Genomic DNA, 22,175 nt, shown 5'->3' with positions numbered 1-22,175 from the left:
TAAAATATGATTATGATGTAGCAGATTGACATGAATTTTTTCATTGAGACATTGAACTGTAATATTTTTTTTCCAGTTGTGATTATGGTATTATTATATTCCCAATAAATTTCATGATGAAGGTGTATTTTAATGAGGAAGAGAAGGTATCTCTTCAAGCTCACATTGACAAACTGTAGAGTTCATTTTTCATCATCATCTTCATTTCATCAAACTAGTTTGATATAGATTGTAGTTATCCAAACAAAAGGACTTTTCACACTGATTAATAAGCATTCAGCTAAAATTAATCTAACGTTTTTTGACAGCTTTCAAATTTCTTCTGTCTTTCAGTGGACGCAGTGACTTAATAAACTAAACCAACTGTAGTGCCATTTGTTTTTTGTACTGAGACACATAATATGTGTAATTGTATGCATTGATTATGTTGCTTTGTTACTCAAAGACTTCTTGGAGCTATTTTAAAATTCATTAGATTTTAGTAATTTCAACCAACGTATAGCCACTTTTGTTGTAAACAAATAATTGACATAAGTTTTAAGTCCAATTGAAAAAAGGGGGGGGGGAGACGTGTCCACCAGAACACTGCACTATGACTTCACTTTATTCAACAAGTAGTTTCAGTAGAAATACCATCATCTGATCAAATGTAATTGAGTATGAACACTTGTCATCGAGTGAACCATTACACTTTACAAGCATTTGTATATGTATCTGTGTAACAGGTATAGTGTATGAAAGTTGTGAATTTTACATTGAATAGTTTCACTTTAAAAAAAACTAAAATACATTACTGTTACCTGCAGTTTATAATCATCTTTTTAATGATGTAGCTCTTTTTATTTCTGTGTTTGCCAAGAAAAAGCTGGAAAGAAATTCTGCCATATGCAAGACACCATTGTACAGTTTTGTTTTTACCTAGACATGTTTCAGCACTCTGTGTTCTCTTAGTGGGATTTTTGATCATTTTCTTCCTGAAGAAAATTATTGTTACATGTTAACCTCTTCTATATAGGTTTTATAAAATTTTTACATTTGCAAAAGGAGTGATTATGAAGTATCAAATATTCTACATTAGCCTACATATAGTATACGGTTAACAGATATGTCACGGAGTTCAGACATTGTAATTTATACCTTTACATTTTGCTTATAACATTTGGCCTTCAATCAAATTAGCAAACCTGGCAGTGCTTCACAATAGCTGAATATGTACAGGCACTGGATATGTGGCCGGATGTCCTGCCCCTTCCCACTCTCTTTGACCATCTCCTCCTTCCCTCTCCATCTGTTCATATCACCCCCCACCCACCCCCCACCTCACCAACTCACCAACCACGGTCCATTTTCTCTCCCACCCTCTCATTCATCTGAGTCTTGTTTATTGTTATAGCCAATGGAACCTGTGTTGGGAATTGAAGTCACTTAAAATAAATGGGTAAATTGGTTGTGTTCATTTGTATTGGGGCATAAGAGACCTGTCCTGCTGCTAGATCTGTTAGGTTAGTAATTTCACTGACAATATTTCACAGTTTTAATCTGCAGAAGGTTAAAATTATAAAGATTTGGATAATTCAGGTTCCATAGTAGCATTCTATTCACATGCCCATATGCCAGAAATACAAATTTCCCATTTTCTTTTAAATCTGACTGCAAGGAAAAAAACAGGGCAGCACATAGTTGTGTATACAATTTTTGTTTAAAATTACTTGTAAGAAGAAAAAATACACTGATGAGCCAAAACATTATGACCACTGCCCACTGCAATGCACTGGCGGCATTTGGGCACATGGGCTGGAAACAAAAGTATGTAAGTGGAGCAGAACGGACCGGGGATCAGCCTAATGAAGATATGGGCTGCAAATGAGAAAATCCATTGAGATAAGCAACTTTGACAAAGGGCAGATTATTATTATGCAGAGCCTGTGAATGAGTATCTCAAAGATGGCGAACCTGGTTGAATGTTCATGTGCTACTGTCTATGGAAAGAGGTAGGAGAAATTACTATTGGGTACTAAATGGTAGGATGTCACCAACGCTCCATAGAACATGAGGTTCAGAAACTTATCTGCTGTGTAAGGTGGGATAGGTGGTGATCTGGGGCATCTCTACCAAAATGAGCATAATGCTGGTGCACGCACAAGTGTTTCAGAGCACACCATTTATCATACATTGTTGTACATGGAGCTCTGCAGCGGATCACCCCTACATATTCACATATTGACCCAACATCATCAATTACGATTGCAGTGAGCACGGGACCATCGGGATTTGACCATCAGTCAATGGAAATGTGTTGGCTCTTTGGGTGAAACACATTTTTGCTACACTAGGTCATTGGTCGTTTCCACAAACACCACCATTTAGGTGAGCGGTAGCTTGAAATGTGCAGCACACCATGGAAGCAGGCTGGTGGGAGCGGTATTATGATATGGGAGACATTTTCCTGCACTTGCATAGGACCTGTGTTAATAATCAAAGACATTCTGACAGCTGCAAACCATGTGCATTGCTCCATACTTGATGACTTCCCCAAAGGCGATATCATCTTTCCGCAGTATAATTGTCCATGTCTCGAACCAGGACCATGGTACAGTGGTCTGAGGAGCATTACAGTGAACTCAAATTCATGTCTCAGTGACCAAATTCACTTGATGTAAATCCTATGGAATCCCTCTGAGTCACTGTCGGGTGCCATCAGCACGTATGAAAATCAGCAGTCTGTTATTTGAATGAATTTCACAACCTGTGCACAGACATCTATCGCCACATACTTCCACAAACCTACCAACAAATTGTTGGATCCCTAATACGCAGAATCAGTGATGTATTTTGTTCCAGAGATGGAAAAACAAACTGTTAAGCAGGTGTTTATTATGTTTTGGCTCATCAGTGTCTATGTGAGAGAAACAATTTGTCTAATTTTTTAAATGCCCTGCTATCGTAGTTAAAACTGACTATGGGAAAGACAAAGAAACTGCTTATTTTCACAGTATGGCATAGCCAACTTTTACAGAAAACCTGTGTATTGTTGTTTTTAAAAAAATATATATATAGCTTATATCTGTCTGAATGTGTATTACAGTATTATGTAAAAATCTGCAGTAAGGCACTCAAGAAATTCTATCTCTCTCTCTGTACATGCTACCATAATGTAAAGTACAGTCTTCATTTAACATTGCTACCAAAAATCTCAAAAAGTATTTGACTGAATACTTCATATTTTTACATCATTCTCTACTACACTCACTCACTTATGTACAATATATATTAAAAATATATATTGCCTGTGTCCACTTGAACATTTAGCAGAGTATGAAATAAAAATCTGAAGTAAATAGGTCAAGCACTTTTTGAGACTTTTTTTAACAATGTTAAATGACGACTTGCCTTTTTATAGGAGTAGTATAGATTTGGTAGTAATATGGATACATCTTTGTTTACATTGCAAACGTCAAAACATTTTCTATTTTTTTAAATTTTTTATTATTCTTGTGTTTAGAAAGCATTTTGTTATTTGCAGTTGACAAGCTGTAAAATTTATAGTAAATATAAAGCTACCTGCACACACAACCAGTAGTGTTGAAAGAGATACATAAACAAATGTTTTTCAATGTTATTTCCAAATTTAACATAAGACCAACACCTATAAGCAAAGTGTAAATGTACAACATATAATGCTTCAACTCAGTGTTGGATGTCTGTACTACATGTAAACTAATGTAAAATATTGGACACCTAATAATCACTCCTTTTGCAAATGCAAGTTCTTTTGAGCACAAAATCCATACAATCTACACAAGAGATTAACATGTAACCATAATTTTTCAGAAAGAAAATAAACAGAAATCCAACTGAAAATAGGAGAAATTGCTGAAACATGTTTGGGTAATAACAAAGCTATAAAATGGTATCTGCATGCGGCAGAATTTCTCTTAGTTTACATGTATTATGTAGGCTCCTTGCTGCCAAACAAAAAATTTCTAATTGTTGCAGCTTTAACATTCATTTTGTGCCACATGGCAGTGTATTGTGTAGTGCCAAGTGGCATACATTCTATGTGTAAGTTACAATAATGTATTTTGACTTTTAAAGATAAAAGTGTTTATTTTTAAGTTCACAAATTTCATAAATTTTACCAGTTGTGCAGGTACATGTATAAATGCTTGTAATATGTACGGATTGTCCTTGATAGCTAATTTGACCAGATGAAGACCTTGTTATTGAAAGCAGTTATCAAATAAAGTCAAGTCATATTGCAGCTTCCTGGTGGGGTTTTCCTTTTTCAAATAAAATTTTTGGTTATATTTTGTACTGGGTGTAAAACTTTGCTTCTGCTGTTTTTTTCCCAACATCTGAGGCTTTAATGAAACAAATGGGTTACACATGTATCAATCAAAGTATTTCCCACCATTGGCCCTTTTGAGCAGTGTACGAATCCCACGTAAAAAAAAAAAATTGTTGATCTTTTGAAGCGATCCAAAAATCGATCCAATTTGTGACTGCTTCATGAAATCGGAAGTGTTAGTCAGCCAGGCCTTGCGCCATTGATCTAAACAGGTGATAGTCAGAGGGAGCTCTGTCTGGAGAATATGGTGCGTGGGGTAGGACAACCCGTTTTAATGTTTACAAGTATGTTTTGACCTCTTTTGCAATGTGTGGTTGAGCGTTGTCGTGCTGCAAAATCACTTTATCATCCTCTCGCTATATTGTGGCCATTTGTCTTTTAATGCTCTGCTCAAACACATTAATTGCATTCGATAATGAGCACCTGTGATTGTTTCACTTGGTTTTAACACTAGTGCACAAAGCCGAGCTGGTCCCAGCAAATGCAGAGCATGATCTTGGAGCCGTGAATATTCGGTTTGGCCGTCAACGTGGAAGCATAGCCGCGATATCCCCATGAGTTTTTGCATTTAGGGTTATTGTAATGAACCTATTTTTCATCCCCAGGCACAATGCAATGCAGAAATCCCTTCTGTTGTTGCCTTTGAAGCAACTGTTCACAAACACACAAACGCCATTCAACTTCTCTTGGTATCAGCTCACAAGGGACCCAAGTTCCTTCTTTCTGAATCATGCCCATAGCCTTGAGACGTTTTGAAATGGCTTGCTGTGTCGCCCCCACTAATCATGCCAATCTTCTTGAGTTTGACACGAATCTTCACTCAGCAATGTCTCCAATTCTGTATCTTCGAAAACTTTCTCTCTTCGACCACTGTGTCGGTCTACGACATTAAAATCACTGTCATTGAAGTGTTGAAACCATCCAAGAGACATTCTTTCACTAATAGCGTCCTTACCATATGTACTCAAGATCATTCAATGAGACTCAGCCGCTGTTTTCTGCATATTGAAACAAAACAGTAACACCTCCTGCAAATAACGAGAATTAGGCTCGTAAACCGACATTTTCAATCAACAACAACTTTATGATTCAGACGTAAATCGACTAATGTTTGAATGAGGTTATGTTGACCGAGGTCCAAGCTAACTGCCTGACATCTGCGATCTATTTCTTTCCACTGCTACTTACCGCTGTCGCCACCTTTCGGCAAACGGTGGAAGCAAGTTGTACACCTTGTAACATTTCCAAATTTTACAGCAGAGTCTGTGGTACTATGCTTGGCATCTGAGAAGCACACACGTAAGAGCGTCCTTAAGCCTGCTGTTTTCACTTACCCAATTGCCTCAGTTAACTTTCACCAATAGGTCACCTACTTCATTAGTTGATGTACTTGTTATAGTTTATCACCCACAAGTTGACATACAGCAACTTAAAATTAATTTACATTATCAATAGACATTGACGTTTAAATGTTTTAAAAAGATAAGCCAATGCCAGATCAGTTAACTACAAATTATTTGGAGTGAGTTCCTTCTGACAGAGAGCAAAATAGTGATTAAGTTCTGTTGTTACAGGTTATTTGTCTTGAGCTGACTGCAATGTAATTAAAAAGAATTACACCAGACATGTTTCACTTCTATTTATAAAGCACCTTCTGTGGCAGTCTGTAAATTGGATACAAACGTTTGTACATTTATTATTTACTTCTTTTAGGTTAAAAACAGTGTTTTCTTTATGAAGTTAGTCTGTAAGCTACTTACGGTGTTTCGTTACATAGTCTGCACCTTCCCCTCTTGCTAGCAGTGGTTGATATCAACAGGCTTCACTTCACATCTGCAGTTTTTTGCATTTTGTGTTATTTCCTGCACTGCACTATTTATAATCGACTTTCTTAACTGTTTTTCATTCATCATTATGCCTATTCATTTGTTTTCGTTCACGTTGTGAGTGTTGTCAACCGATGAAATGATTTTGTGTGTGTGAGAGAGAGAGAGAGAGAGAGAGAGAGAGAGAGGGAGGGAGAGAGAGTGAGACAGAGTGAGAGTTAGTGAAATTGTCTTGTATGTAGAGAGAGAAGTGAGAGGGTGTCTTTTTTTTTTTCTTCCCAAGGGGGGTGGGGGTGGGAAGAACAACAGGGATGGCCTGGACAGTGATTATGGGGTAGACCTGGGAGAAAATGGTAGTGGGAAATGGAGCCTGTGGTTATATTTGTACATTTAATGTTATATTAAGTGGTCAATTAGTTTAAAGAATGTGTGCTCCCTCTTACCCACTTGCAAGATACATGTTGAAAATCTTATCAGAAAACTACAAATTACAAAAAGACAGGACTATAAGAAACACCACACAATTGATTCAGTATATAAAATACATACAAGTTCCAGACACAGCCACCCTCCTATCATTTGATGTTTAGAATATGTATTCCAATATAACAAAAACTGAAACAATAAACACAGTACACTTCCACATGAATACATCAAAGAAACATCAGACTTCTAGAGCTAATAACAGGACAGAACTATTTTCAGTTCAATAATAAATTCTATTTACAAAGTGAAGGATTACCAGAGGGATCTCCAGTGTCTGTAACCATAGCAAACATATTTATGAACCACGTAGAACAGATTATATTTAACAAAATAGTGCCAAATAGGTACAACATCCTATACAGGATGATATCTTGTGCTTGATAGATGAACCAAACACACTGGACTCGCATTCGGGAGGACGACGGTTCAATCCCGTCTCCGGCCATCCTGATTTAGGTTTTCCGTGATTTCCCTAAATATTTTCAGACAAATGCCGGGATGGTTCCTTTGAAAGGGCACGGCCGATTTCCTTCCCAATCCTTCCCTAACCCGAGCTTGCGCTCCGTCTCTAATGACCTCGTTGTCGACGAGACGTTAAACACAAACCACCACCACCATGAACCAAACAATAAAATTGACCAGTTACATACAGACATAAATTCTGTTCATGATAAGATACATTTTACAATAAAGAGAGAGCAAAATAGCCGGTTAAATTTCTTGGACATCACCATAAATATTCAAAACAACCGACACACATTTGCCATATACCGAAAACCGACAACAACAAACACAATTATACACGAGACATCACAACACCCCAATTCTCAAAAACAGGCAGTACTTAGATACATGCTCCACAGGCTAAACACAGTACCATTGGATACAGACAATTACAAAAAAGAAATGAATACTATAATACAAATAGCCACAAACAATGGATACAAAGAGAACTTATTAACAAAGCTGAACAATAAAATCAAGAAACAGAAAAGAACTAACACCCAACTGCCACAAACACATGGACAAAATCACACATAAAGAAATACACTAAATACAAGAATAGAAACAGCACAAAGTGTGAAAGAAACAGAAAGTAAAAGATGGTACACAATGACATACAATCACAAATACACAACAGAATATCCAATATTTTCAAAAGACAATGCAGAAAAATAGCACACCAAACCAACAACTCCATTCAGAAATACTTCCCAAAATCAATAGGAAAAACTGATCTGTATCAGAGATCAGGAATATACCAACTGAAATTACATTTAAGAGCATGGAAGTATAGGACAAATCATTCAACATTTGCAGAACACTTACACCAACACCAACATAAAATTACAACCAGAGAGATAAACATGGAAATCATAAGGGTAAACAACAACAAAAACACCTCCTCACCTTACAAGAAAACTACCACATCCAAAAAACCATAACAGAAAAAGCAATTTCTCTCTCTCTCTCTCTCTCTCTCTCTCTCTCTCTCTCTCACACACACACACACACAACCACAAATTGTTTCTTAGGTTGGCAACACTCACAACATGAACGAAAACAAATGAATAGGGATAAACACTGAAGCAGTGATGAAACAGTTAAGAAAGTCAATTATAAATAGTGCAGCGCAGGAAATAACACAAAATGCAAAAAACTGCAGATGTGAAATGAAGCCTGTCAACATTAACCACTGCTAGCAAGAGGGGAAGGTGCAGACTATTTAAAGAAACACCGTAAGTAGCTTACAGACTAACTTTATAAAGAAAACACTGTTTTTAACCTAAAAGAATCAAAAAATAAATGTACAAACATATTTACAGATTGCCACAGAAAATGCTTCAAAATGCGTCTGGTGAAATTCTTTTTAATTACATCGCAGTCAGCTCAAGACAGAAACTATAATAACAGATGTTAACAGCTGCTGCGGAAGATGGCCACACAAACAAATGTATAAGTGATTAAAGTACAACTAGAAAAGTTTGAAACACAAAATGCTGTAGGAACTGCTGTTGACATGAACAGTATGCCAGTACATGAACAGTATGCCAGTGTAATCATATTGTAGCCAAGAAAATGTTCACAGCAATTATTTCATTAAGAATATAAAAACACATTATAAAGACAAGTTTGATTGCCAAACAGCAAAGTGCATAATTGACACCTCACTGAAATGTGAAAGCAATATGATGTAGAGAAGGTGTTGAACATTCCTAAGGAATAAATAGGATGATAGATTCAACAGGAACTCTTAACATTTTAACTCATGGAAGTATAAGGCTTCTCCAAGGTGGTGGCTCAGATACTCTTATTCACTGTGTTTGATGGGGAAGAAACTGATTCCATAACTGCTTCAGTGTGTGTATATCTTTGTGCCCACACGTGTGCATGCGTATGACTACTTTTTTTGCCCTGCTGTACTAAAATTTTTAGATTGAGTGTAATAGCTGATGTAGTGTCTCATTCTGTTTCAGTTGCACCCTTGACTGAGAACAAAATGGCCACCTATCGGCAGGTATCCCTCGAGCGATTAGATTTAGCTAGCAAATTGCAAAATCAAGTGCAGGTTAACAGTCCTGTCTGGTCAGCCTCTGCCATAAACATAACTGAGAATCCAATATCTGAGGCAGTAGTGTGTTGAAATAGATAGGGAAAGCATGAAGTTTACCACTATTGTTAAGCAGAATCTTTTTTGTTATTTTATACCACTAGTGGCAAATTAGTTCGATAACTTTTGACTCCAGATTCTGTACGAGTCATCAAAGGCACAATGGAAAAAAAAACCATAACTTCAGGTAACTTGGAGCACAAATCTCTCGTATGTTACACCTCAAACCTGGAGTTATGATTTCAGAATAGTATTGATGGTAACTGTCTCATCTCTTTTTTTAATATTTGTGTGTATTTACCTGCTTCTGTCATATTTTTGCTAGTACTTAAGTTACACTCAGAATTTTAATAGTATAGTTAAGTGTACTGTTATTAATTTTTGCCAGTGTAACTTTATGTGCAAAAGTTGCTTTGACTGTAGTTTAGTTAGATATGTGTGTGCAGTGCAGAGACATTCTGTTTCCTGTAACTACAACTGTGTAACAGAGCCAGAGCTTTTATTGTGCTGGGCATTTTTAAGATAACACAAATCTGTATAATCAGTGCCTCATTTAATTTCGGCAGCCATGTAGTCTTAGACTAGGTTGCACTACCAAATGTGATACAAATTACTGAGCTAAATTCATGGAATAGTGTAGAATTAAGAACACAATTAGGACATACGTATAGTGGAAAGTTTGAGATACACTGCTATTGACAGACATTACTTGTAGTATTTCTAGATCAGAGGCAGGCACTTCAGATTAATTACAGAGTGCCTAAGAAAGCAAGTTTGTCACTATATTAATTGTAGATGGAAAGCTAGCAGTGAAAACAAAAAGGAAAATTTATAATACATGTAGTGCAGGCCAGAGTACTGCTTTTGTTATGATACTGCAGGAAATATATTTTAATGAAATTTTGTAAAGATGCAATGTTGACAATGGACATATGTACAGAATTTACAAAAAAGTGTAATATTTGTGCAGTTTGTAAATAGAAAATTATATAAAATATTTTGTTTTGTAGGTGTAGATAGTTGTATTGTGTGTTAGTATTTTCATTTTTTTAAATTTTTGTTTCTTGCATTAGAATTCTCTAGCCGATACAAAATGTTTGATGGTATTATTTGTTAACTTTCTCTTGCTCAAAATATACAGGTAACTTCCAATTTGTTTAAAGTAGTATTACATTTGAAAATAAATGTTATCCTTCTGGAACCCAAGTGAATTATTTTTCATAGCTCTATTTGCTTATAGATCCTTTTGCTAGCTTCCTGTCAATTACAGTCATCTTTTCTGGTTTTTATTTGCAAAGGGTTTCAGAAAAAGCAGCAGAACAACGTGCAAGGTATGATTATCCATTTTGGTTTGTAACGCACCAGTGAAATTTATTTTTAAAATTGTAACGTACTCTACAAAAAGAGTGGGAGTTCATTTTCTCTTGGATAAGGAAATATTTCTATGCTAAATGACCTTTTCCACCTCATACACTGGAGTGAGCGAGGGGTATCTTAAATTTCAGCTTAATCATATATGAAACTTTTACCCAAAAACACACTTGTTCGCCTGGTGTGCAATAAACTGGGCGCTAGAACTTGAGGTAATGAATTCAACAGATAAAGCTGTTAATGATTCTTGTCACTATTTTCTTTCAATAACCGACCTAGTATTGCAATTTCTTTACAGTTGCATCTGTGGTGTAAGGATGGTCAGCACAATTTTGATAACTGGAAGAATGCTGTGTTGATTGAAACCTTGGTACAACTAATCATTGTTTCAAAAATTATGTCAGATTTGGTTCTTTTTACTCAATGTTGCAACCAGTCCCATTCCTTCACCATACCTGATATATTGGCAATGTTTTACTGGTGTCAATAGAGGAAACACAACTGTATATGCATAAATGAAGTTTTCAGTCCTCTTAACATGTCAAATTAGAGTAAAAACTTGAGCTGCTTGATGATTAGTCTACCTCCATAAGGAGCAACTGTCTGTCATGACTGCATGTGTATGGGATAATAAATTTTGTTGAAAACAATACATTAAGAATTTGTCTTTGTGTTCCTTTACCTTTCCCACCAGTAATGAGCATTAATAAATTATAGTAATTTTCTAGGAACAAAACAAACAACAGTACAAAAATACTGTATACACAATTGTTTCCACTAATACAACACTAATTATTATAATACAGTCAATCAAGAAGGACACAGCCATGTTTTTTCAGTGTAGATGCACAGATTACTAGACGACTGCAACACCTACATCTCTTTGAGAAACAACTGCAACACCAGGAATAAAACACAATAAATTAAGTTAGTATATGGTATATAATGGTTATGTTGTAACACATAACTTTGGTAAAGTGATGGACTATCCAACATCTACCTGACCAGTGGATGATGATCATGACAGATGAAATAACTTATTAGTTAAGTAGTTTAGAACCACAAACTGTTGGAAGTTTTTCAGTAGTTTGTGCATGTAAGCTAGTATGTGCATTTTACTGTGCATTGCAATACCTGCTGGTTTGCCATTTATTCTTTGTTTCGATGTCTTGGCTTGGAGAAGTAAGCCATGCCACTGAATAAAAAGCGTGCTGTGACATCACCGAGGACAAGAGAAGAAGACACAGTTAGTATTCAGTTGTTGTATTTTGAGCTGTGAAGTTCACATTTATAGTGAGGTTGAGAGACTGTGGTGTCCCTTATAAAGAGATGTTAATCTGAAGAATCATTGTATTTGAAGCCAAAATATAAATTCCATCTACTGTACAAATGTTGTATTCATTTTTAAAACTCCGTATTATTGTAAACCAAGGACTTCCAGTGCCTGTGGTAGAATTTGGAAACCAAGTCAGAGCTTTTCAAGATTGGCAGTCGTGAAGAAATAAAAAGGTGCACTAACCTAATGTTCATAAGTTATAGCTCACAAACAAATTAGACATTTACATTGAAAGGAAAATGCATGGCACAAAGAAATGAATATATTAACTGAGCAATAAAGCAATTGTATGTTCTGAAAGACATTCTAGTTAGCTTCTCTCAGAGTTCAGATGCCATGTTCTTTTGTCATAACAGAAGTATTACGTATAAACTGCTGATTCGTCAAATCTCTCATACATTCAGAGGCACGCTACGGAAGAAGTGTAGTGACAAGTTTTAACACACACATCATCCTGTTGAAATAACCCCAAATACATCGAAGCAAATGATACTGCTTGAATATCCTCCCTAAAATCCCAGTTAATGGCTAGAGTGTGGAACAGCTGTGATAATTTCCAATACTTAGTAGTAGTGCCTCAAACAATTATGACACACTTTCATGCTGGATAATGTATTTGGGAAGATGGAATTCAAAGTTATAAATGCCTTGTGCAATCTTGGTTATTACTATAGTTCAAAATGTAGATATATTAATTGAGAAAGACTTTTTGGCAAGTGGGATGCCACCGTATTTAATGAAAAGCTTAATGTATTTGAAGAAAACTAATCCGGTATCAACAGTATGACGTGCAAAGATATACATGTTTGCAATTCTTGGTGTAAAAGGCACCAGCAAATAGCAGTGGTTTACAACTGCACACTTGTAGCAGTACACCAACACACTGCATGGATCTATGGGGTATTCCTACCATTCAGTTGAGGTATCTTGTCAGTCATTTTTGACGACAAATTCTTTGGTCCATAGGTGTATTTTTGTTGACAATGCAGTATCTCTACAAACTGTAATGTCATGATATAGGCAATGCGAATGTATGGAAGCCAAGCATTTTCCTATCTTCAGACACTTCAGTCTGGTCACTTGGTACCATGTGGGAGCACATTGATCAGCCAGAACAGTGTGACCATCTATCTAACAATCGGTTTGCCCACCTTTCGCATGAATAACAGCAGCAAGGTGTCGTGGCACGGAAGCAGTGGGGCCTCGGTAGGTTGCTGGAGGGATACACTGGCCTTGTGAAACGGTGGATTATCTTGTTGAAAAATGACACTGTCGTCTTGAAACACAATCATGATGAAGGTCATGAAGGGGTGAACGTGATCTGCAATCAGTGTATGATACTCCTTGGCTGTCATGGTGCCTTACACGAGCTCCACTGGATCCGTGGATGCCCACCTGAATGTTCCCCAGAATGTAATGGAGCTACCACCAGCTTGTCTCCATGCCACAGCATAGGTGTAAGGAGCTATTCCCACGGAAGAGGACAGATTCACATTCTACCATGATGAAAGTATCAGGACTTACCAGACCGTGTAATCCTCTGCCACTATGCCAACATCCAGTGCTGATCGGCTGCCCATTTCAGTTGCAGTTGACGATGTCACAGTGTTAACATCGGCATAAGCCTGGGTCGTTGGCTATGGAAGCCCATCGTTCGGTATAGGTACTCTGCGTTCAGACACATTTGTACTCTGTCCAGTACTAAAGTCTGATGTTAGTTTTGCCACAGTTCACTGCCTGTCCTGTTTTACCAGTTTGCCCAGCCTACAATGTCTGACATCTGTAATGGGAGGTGGTGCTCAGTCCCATGACATCTTAACGTAGTTTCACCTTGATTTTGCCAAATGTTGAAGACACCATAGCACTTCTCGAACACCTGACAAGTCGTGCGGTTTTCAAAATGTCATGCTGATCCTTCGCGTCATCATAATCTGCCACCGATCAAACTTGGACAGATCACGTGCCTTCCCATTATACACATGACAGCAAGCTCACTGATACTACATGCACCATGCTTGCGTCTGCCTTAACATTTACTCCTCGCCAGGTGAAGCTTCTATCGCCTGGATGGGTTTATGCTGAAAAGTCAGTCGTCATGTTCTGGCTGATCAGTGTATCTCCAAAGTCCACTGCATTCAGTATTTACCTACACCTTTTCAAATCTTTTGTATTTCAGTAGGAAATTTACACACATTACAAGCTAATAGTTTGGGCACTTCTGAAGAGAAAACAGCTATGCCTCCAATGAAAAAAAACTAATTATTTAAAATATTTACATCATACATAGGCTCTTGCAATTAATTGTTTGAAAAATGGTACGTCTGAGACCTGCATTTTTTTTACCTCCAGTATTATTATACAATTACACCTCACTCTTTACGACCAAACAATTTAGAAAAGGACCTTCCTTGAATATGAACTAGCAAAGCTGTCTTGATCTCTTAATATTATGTTTCAACTCGATAGGATCATATTCAGAATATTTGATTTCTTCAGAAAGTAGACTTTTTGATAATTTAATAGATACATGGTATTCAGGTTAGTTGCAATCATAAGAAGATTCGTGTACCTGTTGTATATCTGGAACCAGGGATAATCATTTACTTGGTGGCAATTCATTACTTAGATTTCTCAGGTTTTCTTTGAGAGTATTACTCTTGTTTTGTGAGGTAATGGGAGAGTTGTGGCGCCTACAAAATATTCTAAGTTCAGAGTTGGTGTGGCCGCGGCTCATCAGCGGCCGCATGGTGCAGAGCATCGGCCGAAGCAAGAGGGGTAGCCCCAGCGTGCGGTTCAGGCCGACCACGTGGGTAGGAATTCCATGTTGACGCTGTGACGAGGATTGTGCTTTGTGTTGATGAAGGAGACTTGTATGCCGGGAGTGCCAAAGATGGCAGACTTTATGAAACCATAACAGCAGACATTTCACAGTTCATGTAGAAATTAATAGTAGCCACAGGAATCACGATACCTTAAAGAGAAACACATACATTACCATTATTTGCACGAAGTTTCTGATGGTGTAATCAGATTTTCAATATCTTTATTCATTCAAAGTTTAGTATCTGACTGTAAATTATACAAGTAACACCCAGTAACGAATTTCCAAAATCTAAGCAGTTCATCCGATTTTGTTGATCGACGTGTGTTTAGAAAGCTATTAGTGTAAACCTAAATTGGTATGAATTGCAGGCATGTAACTTGAATAGTACACGAGTATTGGAGGTCAAAGTGGCTGATTACTATTGATTGCGTGAGGCCATAAGCACTCCACAGTTACATGAAAAAATGGTAACAGCATGCTTATTTATATTTATTCGTCTGTCTGTGTTTGTATCCGATATATACTACTCATGAAGAAATTGGTCAAATATTGATTCTGTTTTAGAAAGAACAGAGGCACAGGCTACTACCCCACTTTTATTTCTATTCCTTTGATATATGTTTATTTGATTTGTTTATGGATTTTGTAATGTGTGTTAGAGCATGTTTATGGTCCAGCCTTAGGAATATTTATTTAATTTCAAGTTATTTAAATGTAAATGTAGTAGTTTGTATGTGTTTCAATATGTTTGTGAGTATGCATTGGCTTGAAGAAACAGCGGGAGCACTCTAGCCAATCACAGTGCTCGTTAATGGGGAGACTGGATGGAAGTGGGGGTGCAGTACTAAACTGTCGCAGAGGACACAGGGGAGTGCTGGATGGATGGTCGCGGGAATTACATGGAGAGTGGGGCAGCTTGCATGTGTTCGCAGGAGATAGAAATATTTCATAGTGCTGACTTGTGAGATTTCCGTGGCTTCTGCAGTGAAGGCGTAGTATGCGTTTAGGAGTGAATATCTCGCGAGCTATGTTGTTGTTCATAACTAATAACGTGAAGTAGAAACCTATTGTTTCCCCATTATTCAACTTATATTTTGTTTAATTGCTGGACCATCGATACCAGTAAGTGTTTTGCAGTAATAAACGGCATTCTTAAACATATTTCTGCTATCATACTCATCATTTAAAGTTGTTAAAAATAGTACCTGCAGGTTTTATTTAATTGGAATCTTTCATTTACAAATTTCTATGTCACATTCAAAATTCGCAACTACCGAGTGAAAGGAACCTTAGACCATTCAATTCATGTGTATATTCATTTTTTATACTGTAGATTCAGCAGTATTTGGCTTGTAATGCGGCAACTACATATCCCTGCCTCTAAACAACGAAACCAGCCAAAACTTTCAATATCTCAACTCTGAGTCAGGGCACATAGTTGAGGGCCACTCATCGCATTTCATTTTTTTGAAAGCCCACAGGTTCTGTTTTTAATGAAATTTAATGTATTTAAAGCTTTGGGTGTATATTGTCTCAATATCAATCTGAATCTTCAATAAATCAATTAGACCTCAAATAAGAGAAATTCTTTTGCATGTAAATATTGCCTAGGTGTCGTCATTTATTAGCTTGAAGGATACAGAAATATACACTCACAAATTGCACTTAAAAAATCGCCGTGTATTTTTTAGATTAAGACTGACAAGGAAATCTACAACTTCAAAATGACATTACACATATTAATTATTCAATTATTTTATTAGTATTACAATTAAATTTTTACAAAGATTTGGCGTCAGATGTCAGCAACATTGAACGTGGGATCTTCTTGCAATTGCTCTCTGCCACAAATGTGTTGGTGGCCACAGCAGAAATGCTGCTGTCTAAATGTTTCATCTTTTGTATGCTCTGTGAAGAATATGTTTCTACAGAAATAAAATATAATGTATATTAAAGTGATGTAACATGTATTTTATAATTACCATTAGCTCTTCTCACTTGTCATTGCTTTGACAGATGGAAATAAACTGCAACTGCCGATAAATTTTGTTGCTATTTATAATTTAAAGAACACCTGTAACACTAATTTAAAAAAGATGAATTTTATTGTGCCATACGGGTTTTACCTTTATTTTTTTGAAAGTCATCATCAGTGACAAGGTTTCTATGTGCTGCTCTACATGAGTGCTCCCTTTGCTGGTTTTTGCTTCCAGCCTTTCAAATTTTCTCTCTCTCTCTCTCTCTCTCTCTCACACACACACACACACACACACACACACACACACACACACACCACTGAGAATACAAACATATATTCCCTTCATGTCGTGTTTTGAGTTTGATTTAAAACTTGCATGTGGTTGATATGAAGTTCTGACACAGACACAACAGATCGCTGATACAAATACATAGATCTGAGAATGATAAAGAAAGATCAAAGCAGATCACTTATTAAGAAAATGTGCAACTGAGACTGAATAATAAATGAGAATTGCTTTAAATATTGATAAAATTGCTGTTATCTCATGGTAAACATGTCAGTTATAGTCAAAATAAATGAATGTTTTACCACTTTCAAATGTACTAGTCTGGCAAAAGGAATATCGGGCTCTGACGCTCACCTTTGTGGGTTTGTATCTGCAGATGCTCAGCTGCCGATATCTTTCACAAAGCTGAAGGTCTCAAGTTGAGTGATACAAATAACCTCCTGCACAATTTTTTACAATTGCAATCAGTGTTCCGAAAGAGTGTCACATCAAATCAGGATATCTCTATAACACATTGCCTTTGTATGCTGATACACCACAGAAAGAGGACAGGGATCTAATAAAATAACCTTTCCCTCTTACACGAGATGTATACCTCTATTAGGGGCTGTGACGGACAATTCACAGACCTCTCAAATTCTGTGCTGCACTGGTAAACACTAAGACACAGCAAAGAAACAGTGTACTGATCATCAGTTGTCCACTTGTATCCTTCGGCTAAAGAAATGTGAGCAGTTTTTATTTCCAGAGACGATTCAGTGCACAGGTGCTAGTCAATCAAACAGGGGAAACACGGCAGATGATTTAATTGAGATGTGATATTGCATTCACATAATGGATTGAATCAACATTGTTCTTAACTTTGTTTTCAATGTGAGCCTTCATTGACAGACTACCACCAGTTTGAATGGTAACCCATCTGATTAAAATCACTGCAGAACCTTTTTTTCCACCACAATGAAACAGTATTATGTTTTGGCTGCACAAGTGCATCGTGTAAACTATTTTACTCAATAAAAACTTTTAAAGCATCTTCTTACCAACAATTGTAAGCATCACTTAGTTTAAAAACAGCAACATGAGAAAGCCTGGGTGCAGATCATAATCTCTGTCTGCAACCTGTCTTGCTCAGAGTATTGTGAGGGAATCGAATTCACAATTTTTGTGACAATACTCATAAGCACCATTTTCAAAAATATGTCCACAAAGCACCTGCTGGTGCACAATACAATGATACTTGAAGAAAGGCAGGAAAGATCAGTCATTTGCACCCAAGGTAACAAATCCTTTGTCTTTACTTACCAAAGAAGGTGCTCCATCAGTAGTAACAGACACATGTTTCTGAATTGGCAAACCCTTTTCAGGAAGATCAAAATTGTAAGCACAGCTTCTGTTAAACTGAAATTTGAAAATATCATTCTTACAAAAATCATCACATTCCTTAACAACTGTGCCATCATCAAATGGTTTTGCATGTTCCATCAGCACTTCTGATATATGAAATAATGTTTTGTTTGATGAAAGACTTTTCTACAGGCTTCACAAGAAACTATTACTGTGATGGTAATTTACTTTTAAGGTTAGAAAGTTTCTTCGTCCTCAATTCACTACCAATAGCTGCTTCTGATTCGAAGTCTTCATGACTGTTCTAAATGAATTTCTATATTTCACTTTTTTGGTGTGGTTAAAGTAACATTACATATCGACCAGATAAACATATCTTCATGTAATGTGACAAAACTGTTCTTCCCGTCTTCCCATTCACAATGGAAGTGGGACTTTTCTGGTGTTTAACTTCACTCATTTTTCACAAATACATTAAAAACAGCTCATCAAAACAGAATTTGGACAAAGATTTTGTAAGATTGACTCATAAAGCCATGGGCTGAGCATCCCTGCTCTACACAAAGGAAACTTATTGTATCATGATACCTTTGTTTAATTGTTACAGTGAACTCACAGACTAAATTGGCCAATGTGAAATACTGATTTCTCATTGGTTTCCTTTAATTTTTACAGAGCTTAGTCTTGTATATTGATAAACTGTATTCTATGAGCGAAAAAAGTAACCATCCTTAAACAGTTTTGAACAAAAGTAAGCATGATCATTTTCTGAGAAAAGAGATACAGATACATGTTATTACTTCAGCTCAAATGGGGTATGTAGATCATGAGAAGAAAAAATAATAAAGAAAACAGGAAAAAGTTGTATTCATACGGAGCTAATGACACAAACTGATGATTCGGCAAGGCAACGTGAAATTTTCTATATGGTGAGGCAAGTAGTGAGTGAGAGCAATCATAATTATCAATAGCTTCTATATCCAAGTTCATATTAAACTGAAGACTTTGCAAAAGAATGACAGCCTCATCTATTGAGTGCATAAATAAACATGTAAACTTGCAATGCTTCACTTGAGGTTGCAAATTGCACCAATCCATTTTCTATTTAATTACATTTTTATGGAAGTCGTTATTTTCTGAGTGTTTGTTGGCAACTGAAAATACTTTGTCTATTTCAAAATACATAAACTGTTGATCAACCATAAAAATGCGTAAATTATGAAATCACTTACATCATCTCCAGTACACTTTCAAAAGTACCTCAAAGTTAATTCCAATGCCCTAGTGATATGTGCTGATTTACAATTATCAGTACTACTTTTTCGCATCAAAATATAAAACTGTATTAATGTGCATGAAAACAAAGATACGACATGAGTGAAACAATTTATTTTTAAGACGGTTCTAAGACAACATACTACTAAACAAGATTTATCTGGGCTTCTGACAAAAACTGGAATATCTTTATAGTGAAGTTTGGATTAAACTTTTCTGCTGCATCACACAGGCATAATAATATTGACACCTCTGAAAAGTGAGAAAACCTTTATTAGAAGTTACAGTTCGTATCCAACATCGAATGCACAAATAGGAGACACACAGAAGTCGGAGGGATACGTACCTGTTTCACCACAAAAATCTCAAGAACTGAGGACTCTTCCTCGGTTGACATAATTGTGTAGTGTGTCCCTTAAAATACTGCACTGAGGTGCAATTACATTCAGATCAGTGGACTGAGGGTTAAAAGTGACGGTGTATTTTGTCATTGTGTTATTTAAAGTAATCTCAGTTACTTTCAGAGATGTGAATGAAAGCATTATTGTCTTGGTAGACACATCATTCACCAGCGAGTACAATGGGCACCACTGAGATGAGTATTGTCCTAAATAGTGACAACCTCATCTTGTAACCTTACACGAACCAAGACTGCAATGTAACATTATGACCCACAGTCTCACTGACCCCCAATCGTTATTTACAGCAGAAAGGAGACAGACATCATGACAGGCTTCTGCTGGCATTCTCTGAATGTAAACACATCCACTGCACAGTTTGTGCAGCCGGTTTATGTGCTTGTGTGCCTTATTGTTTCAAAGTAGTGTGTGGTACAGTCAATTGTTTCATAATACACAATTTCGTTTATTAAAAAATTAATTATTTTTGTAACATAAACACTATGTCTTGTCATAAAATAATTTAATATTATACAATGTAACAAAGTGGAGATATAACAACACACATGAACAGTTTATGAAGAAATAATTAAAGCTCATCTTCATTTAGTAACATGTTTGGAATTCCTTGATTTATTGGAAACTTCCTCCCTGATTCAGGGCAGATCAATTCTCCATTGATTATTTCAACCTGAAAGAAAAAAAAATTAGTTCTCAGTTATAAATACAACAAAAATGAGAATATAAGATTATCAAGACAGATTATCTGATCATGGCCTACAAATTAGAGGAGAACGAAAAAAATGTACAATGGAATATGCAGAAATGAAAGCAATGCAAATACCTGGAACTACTTCGTAAGCCACTGAGATGGTCCTTATACGTTTAGTATGTGTATGCGGCAAAGAAACAATTTCACCTGGATGATTAGCTCATGACAAACAAAGCACAATGTTTGACAGGATGGGAAATAAAATAAGTTGTGTCTTTTCTACAGAACCATCCTGGGATTTGCCTTAATACGTATAGGAAAACACAAAAGAACCTAAATTTGGATGCTGGAATTGGGACTTTAAACCCACTCCTTCCAACTGAAAGGTCACAGCTCCTTGATTACGAACTACCTAGGTTCAAACTTAACCACATGGCAATGGAAGGGAAAAATCCATTTAGTAACCAGTAACGGATATGCAAGGTTTTAACCACTTAATCTTCTTTAATATGTAATCCATTCACAAAATAGTTCAAATATTGCAAGTGGTATTCTAACATTCATAATCATAGCAGACCCCCTAACAAATCAAAATTTTCTTATTTAATAAATATTTTTCAACAAGGAACAATTTCATTACAAAATTAGTTCACTAAATTTTGAACAGGTCTGGTCACTGATTACCCGACAGTAACAGAGACAATGGACAATAAAAGGCATGCTCTAATCACAAAATATTGGGTTGATACATAAGTCTGTAGCATTTTCCGCAAGTTTCATAAACACAACATGTACACACAACTGTGGCTTTAGCCTTCAATAATATATTTTCCTTCACCACTAACAACGGTCTGACAATGTTCAGGAACTTTTCGATCCTGCAGCTGTAGAAATTATGTGGTTTTGAGATGAAGAACTTGTTGAGCCACATTCAGAGCACACTTTCATCCAGAAAGGACATTCCTTGGAGATTACTCAAAAGAGAGTGGAATATGTGAAAATCAGAGGATGCAAGATCAGGTGAATAACATGGGTCCAGAATGACTTCCCAACCCAATTCCTGTGTAACATTTTCTGTTGGGCTAACAGAATGCAGGCAGATGATATCGTGGAGTACCATCACTTCAGGCAGTCTTCCTGGTCATTATTCTTGGATTGTGTCTGCAAGACATCACAGTTGTTGACAATAAATTTCAAGAATGATGGTTATAGTTCGGGGAAGCAATTTGTAGCACACCACACCATTGCTGTTCCACCAGATGCATACCATTATCTTCTGTGAAATGCGCAGGTCGAAGTACAGGAAGTTGCTGCTTTGTTTGGTATCAAACATTCCTTCCTTTTCCTTACATTAAGATGAAGCCACCATTTCTCATC

At 36.5% G+C, this 22,175-nt stretch overlaps 2 protein-coding genes across 8 annotated transcripts in view; one reads left to right on the top strand and one right to left on the bottom strand.

Moving 5' to 3' along the window:
• The window catches only part of LOC126481541 (protein NDRG3), a 529,080-nt gene extending 517,786 nt beyond the window's left edge, over window positions 1-11,294 (top strand). For 6 of the 7 annotated variants that reach the window (XM_050105365.1, XM_050105367.1, XM_050105366.1 and 3 more), the window contains one exon: window positions 9,138-11,294. In XM_050105365.1, coding sequence (XP_049961322.1) covers window positions 9,138-9,304 — 167 coding nt within the window. In that variant the 3' untranslated portion in view covers window positions 9,305-11,294. The remainder of the gene's footprint in view (window positions 1-9,137) is intronic. The other variant, XM_050105364.1, reaches the window with a different exon arrangement.
• A 9,234-nt stretch (window positions 11,295-20,528) lies between these two features.
• LOC126481588 (multifunctional methyltransferase subunit TRM112-like protein) overlaps window positions 20,529-22,175 on the bottom strand; it is a 43,894-nt gene continuing 42,247 nt past the window's right edge. The window contains exon 4 of the mRNA XM_050105447.1: window positions 20,529-20,777. Within this exon, the coding sequence (XP_049961404.1) occupies window positions 20,676-20,777 (102 nt within the window). The 3' untranslated portion in view covers window positions 20,529-20,675. The remainder of the gene's footprint in view (window positions 20,778-22,175) is intronic.

Source organism: Schistocerca serialis, chromosome 5 (genome assembly GCF_023864345.2).
Source record: "Schistocerca serialis cubense isolate TAMUIC-IGC-003099 chromosome 5, iqSchSeri2.2, whole genome shotgun sequence".
Classification (NCBI taxonomy): domain Eukaryota; kingdom Metazoa; phylum Arthropoda; class Insecta; order Orthoptera; family Acrididae; genus Schistocerca; species Schistocerca serialis.
The sequence above is the reverse complement of the archived record's forward strand: the minus strand, read 5'-3'. Positions and strand labels throughout refer to the sequence as shown.